The 3,193-nt window shown below is 44.8% G+C and overlaps 1 protein-coding gene across 1 annotated transcript in view; it reads left to right on the forward strand.

Annotated features, from left to right (window-relative positions):
- LOC131425579 (uncharacterized) overlaps positions 1–1,995 on the forward strand; it is a 9,483-nt gene extending 7,488 nt beyond the window's left edge. The window contains exons 3-4 of the mRNA XM_058587577.1: positions 1–249; positions 316–1,995. Of these exons, the coding sequence (XP_058443560.1) occupies positions 1–249; positions 316–1,801 (1,735 nt within the window). The 3' untranslated portion in view covers positions 1,802–1,995. The remainder of the gene's footprint in view (positions 250–315) is intronic.
- Positions 1,996–3,193: the final 1,198 nt, after the last annotated feature.

A 3,193-nucleotide genomic window follows, 5' to 3' on the forward strand; every position in this document is an offset into this window, starting at 1 on the left:
AGCGATTTTCGTCGAACGAGTTGAGAAAAAGGTTCCCCAGCATCATCAGGAAATCTTGGGAGCTACAGCTCCGTTGAATGCTGCTGCCAAAATGAGTCCACCGACGACGGAACGAAATCGCGTAGAATCGGCCGCTGATGTTGGGCTCATGTCCGAAGATGCCGGTTCAAGTCCGGCACCGGTCGAACTAAAAGTGGTCGCCGATTTGGTTATGGATAAAAACGTTTTCGGGCACATTTCACTGTTGAAGTAAGTGTTGTTTTTTGTAGTGAAATAAAAACCGAATCATTATATCCTTTTTTGTTTTTGTTTCAGCAATTCTCATGATCGTGGTAAAACGGTAATCTACCAGAATCCGGTCACCAGCACCAACGTCATCTACAGCATTCTGAATCCCAAATCTCTAAACCTCAATCTCGGCGGCGGGGTGGGTCGAGGTGCTACCGCAACTCTAACCTTACAGCCTCATCGCGGAGTTCGCAAACCGAAGAAGCGTGGCCGTAAGAAAAAGGTTCCGACGGAGACCATCAATGGTGGCGCGGCTGCCGAAGGTGTTAATCCGCTTGTGCTACACTCGGAACCGAAACCCGTCGTCGATCCGGATGTTCCTGTTTCGGTGACACGCTCCGGTCGGCTCAGTAAACCTCCCCGCTATGCAAATAACTACTTCCAAAATATTAAGCAAAAAACCGAACATTCCCCTCCCCCACCGCCACCACTACCACCTCCACTGCTGCCAAAATTGGATCTCCCGGCACCGGATCCGGAAACTGCTGAAAAACTGCCCAACTTCTCCGCTGCACTCAGTTCCACGGTAAGCCCGGCCTCAGTCTCGCCCGGTTCGCTCGGTGATGCGAAGCGCAAAATGAAGGTCCCACTGCAGTACCGCTGTTCGACCTGTAACAAAGTGTACCTCGGCAAGCGGATGCAGAGGCACCTGCAGAAATATCCCAGCCACAACTCGGAACGGGATTGCGTTGGGCCGGAACGGGAGAAAAAAACCGAAAAGGAGGAAAAATCCACCTATCTCTATAAGCATTTGTTTGATCTGTTGCAGAAGTTCACCGAAAAGGATAAGGGTCGGGTCATGTTGAAAGAAATCAGCAACTTTGTGGACTTCGTGCGGGCGCTGATTCCCAGGTTGATCACAAACGAAGAGCAAAACAGCACCGTCGAATACATCGATCACAACGTGGCCGACGTGCTGCGATTGAATCACGGCAAATATCGACTGAAATTGTCCTCCCTGGCGGAAGAATACGAAAAGCTAAACCATACCGTAAGTCTACTGAACAACAACAACCCCAGCAATCCCAGCAACGGGATATCACCACCTCAGAACGGATCCACAGTTCCACCACTGACGAGCACCCCGAATGGGAATGCGGAACGGCAATCGTTCACTTTCAATGCCGATGATCTGCTGAACCAATCCAGTTCGTTTCCCAGCTTGAGTACTCTGGTCACCGAACATAACCTACTGGTGCATTCGTGTAGCAATAACAACAACAATAATAACAGTAACAACAACAACAACAACAACATCCACCCGCATCACCAACATCAGCACAACAACAATCATCACCCGTTGCAGAATCCACATCCCCACCACGGTGGTAACAATCTTTACAATCATCATAATCATCATCATCATCATCACCACCTCCACCTCAACCATCTGCCGCCGGTCGTCGGTTCCAACGGGCACGACGATGCGATAAACAGTCTGTCCGGGCTGTGTAAGTCCCCGGTGCAGCACTCCACCTCCGGTATGGTCAATATGGCGCTGAATCTGTACTGAGCTGAAAAAAAGGAACAACAAAAACAAACAAACAAACAAAAAAAAAAACAACTGCAACAGGATACAAAATTACGTTCTCACAGAAAAACCATACACAATTTCTCAGAAAACAATAATACAAAGTGAACAAGTTTTAAATTGAATCTAATCAGAATACAAAGAAAGGATAATAAATTAATTGGATAGTAGTGAAACTGGTTCGGATTTGTTCGATATTTTTCCTTGTTTTTTTTGGGACAACGCTTTGTTTTGTATATTGTCGTTCGCAAGTTAACAAACGGATTGGCCGTTTAATGCATAGGGCACATACAAAGCAAGTGTCGTAAGTCCCTTATACCGTTTTCATTTATTGAGTAGAGCCCGAAGGCTGACCCAGAGTCGCCGAAACTACTTTTGAAATGTTTGTTCTAGCAACCTAGTGTCGCTCTGGCTCGGATTCTAATCGCGTAGTTTCGCTATGAAAATTTTACTATATTTTTTACCTTTTTGTTAAGTTGTGTAGGACGCGTTTTCAAGGCCATTACTCACAGCTACCTTTGATCACAAATAAAATATATCTGGACTCCCCAGTGTAATAGTGATGTAATGTACGATTCGGACGGTCCGCCTCCTTCCGTCATTGTTACCGAAACGTCAGCGTCCGTTAATATTAGATTAATACTCTCTTTACCGGAACGATCACACATTCCGGCCGAAAGACGCTCGGACGACCGACCGTGAATCGTATTTAATTGAGCAACCCGTGACACCAAAATCGCCGCCTAGTGGAAAATGCATGCGTAAATGCTCCTAAAAGCATTAGAGATGGTCGCCCTCTCAGCAGGCCGTTCAATTTTGTTGGTCTTTGTGCGCTTGTTGAACGATAAATTGCACGACATATTCGTTCAGTTTGCTGGAACTGTTTGTTTTTTTTTTTATATCATTTATTTTACCCCGGCTTTAACCATGTTGGAACTGTTTGTTGTTCATTTAGGGGTTAGCCAAATTTTGTGCTAGGGCACATAACCGATTTTATTATTTTTACGTTTCGTTTTTGACTCATCAGTGCAGAGCAGTTCAAATTGAACTGCTTAGTGCTAAACTCGGCAGTTCAATTTGAACCGCTAAGCAGACGTAAAGTTTCTGCTACTTACAGAACACTTTTTGTTTTGCAACGGAGTGCAATGTCTTTTCTGACGTGCCGAACGAACGGTTTGTTGTTGTTTTTTCTCTTGCAAAAATAGTGTGAACATTAAGTGTTACCTTTACATAAAAAGAAAACTTGTTGTTATTCTACGTGAAGTAGAAGTATTGTACAGGTATGTATTGTTAGTTTAAACAAATAAATGGAAAAAACTTCAGAAATTCTCCAATAAAACTAGTCCAACGGGGCTCCAACTCCTCATGTTAAAA

The sequence above is a fragment of the Malaya genurostris genome, chromosome 1, assembly GCF_030247185.1.
Source record: "Malaya genurostris strain Urasoe2022 chromosome 1, Malgen_1.1, whole genome shotgun sequence".
NCBI lineage: Eukaryota > Metazoa > Arthropoda > Insecta > Diptera > Culicidae > Malaya > Malaya genurostris.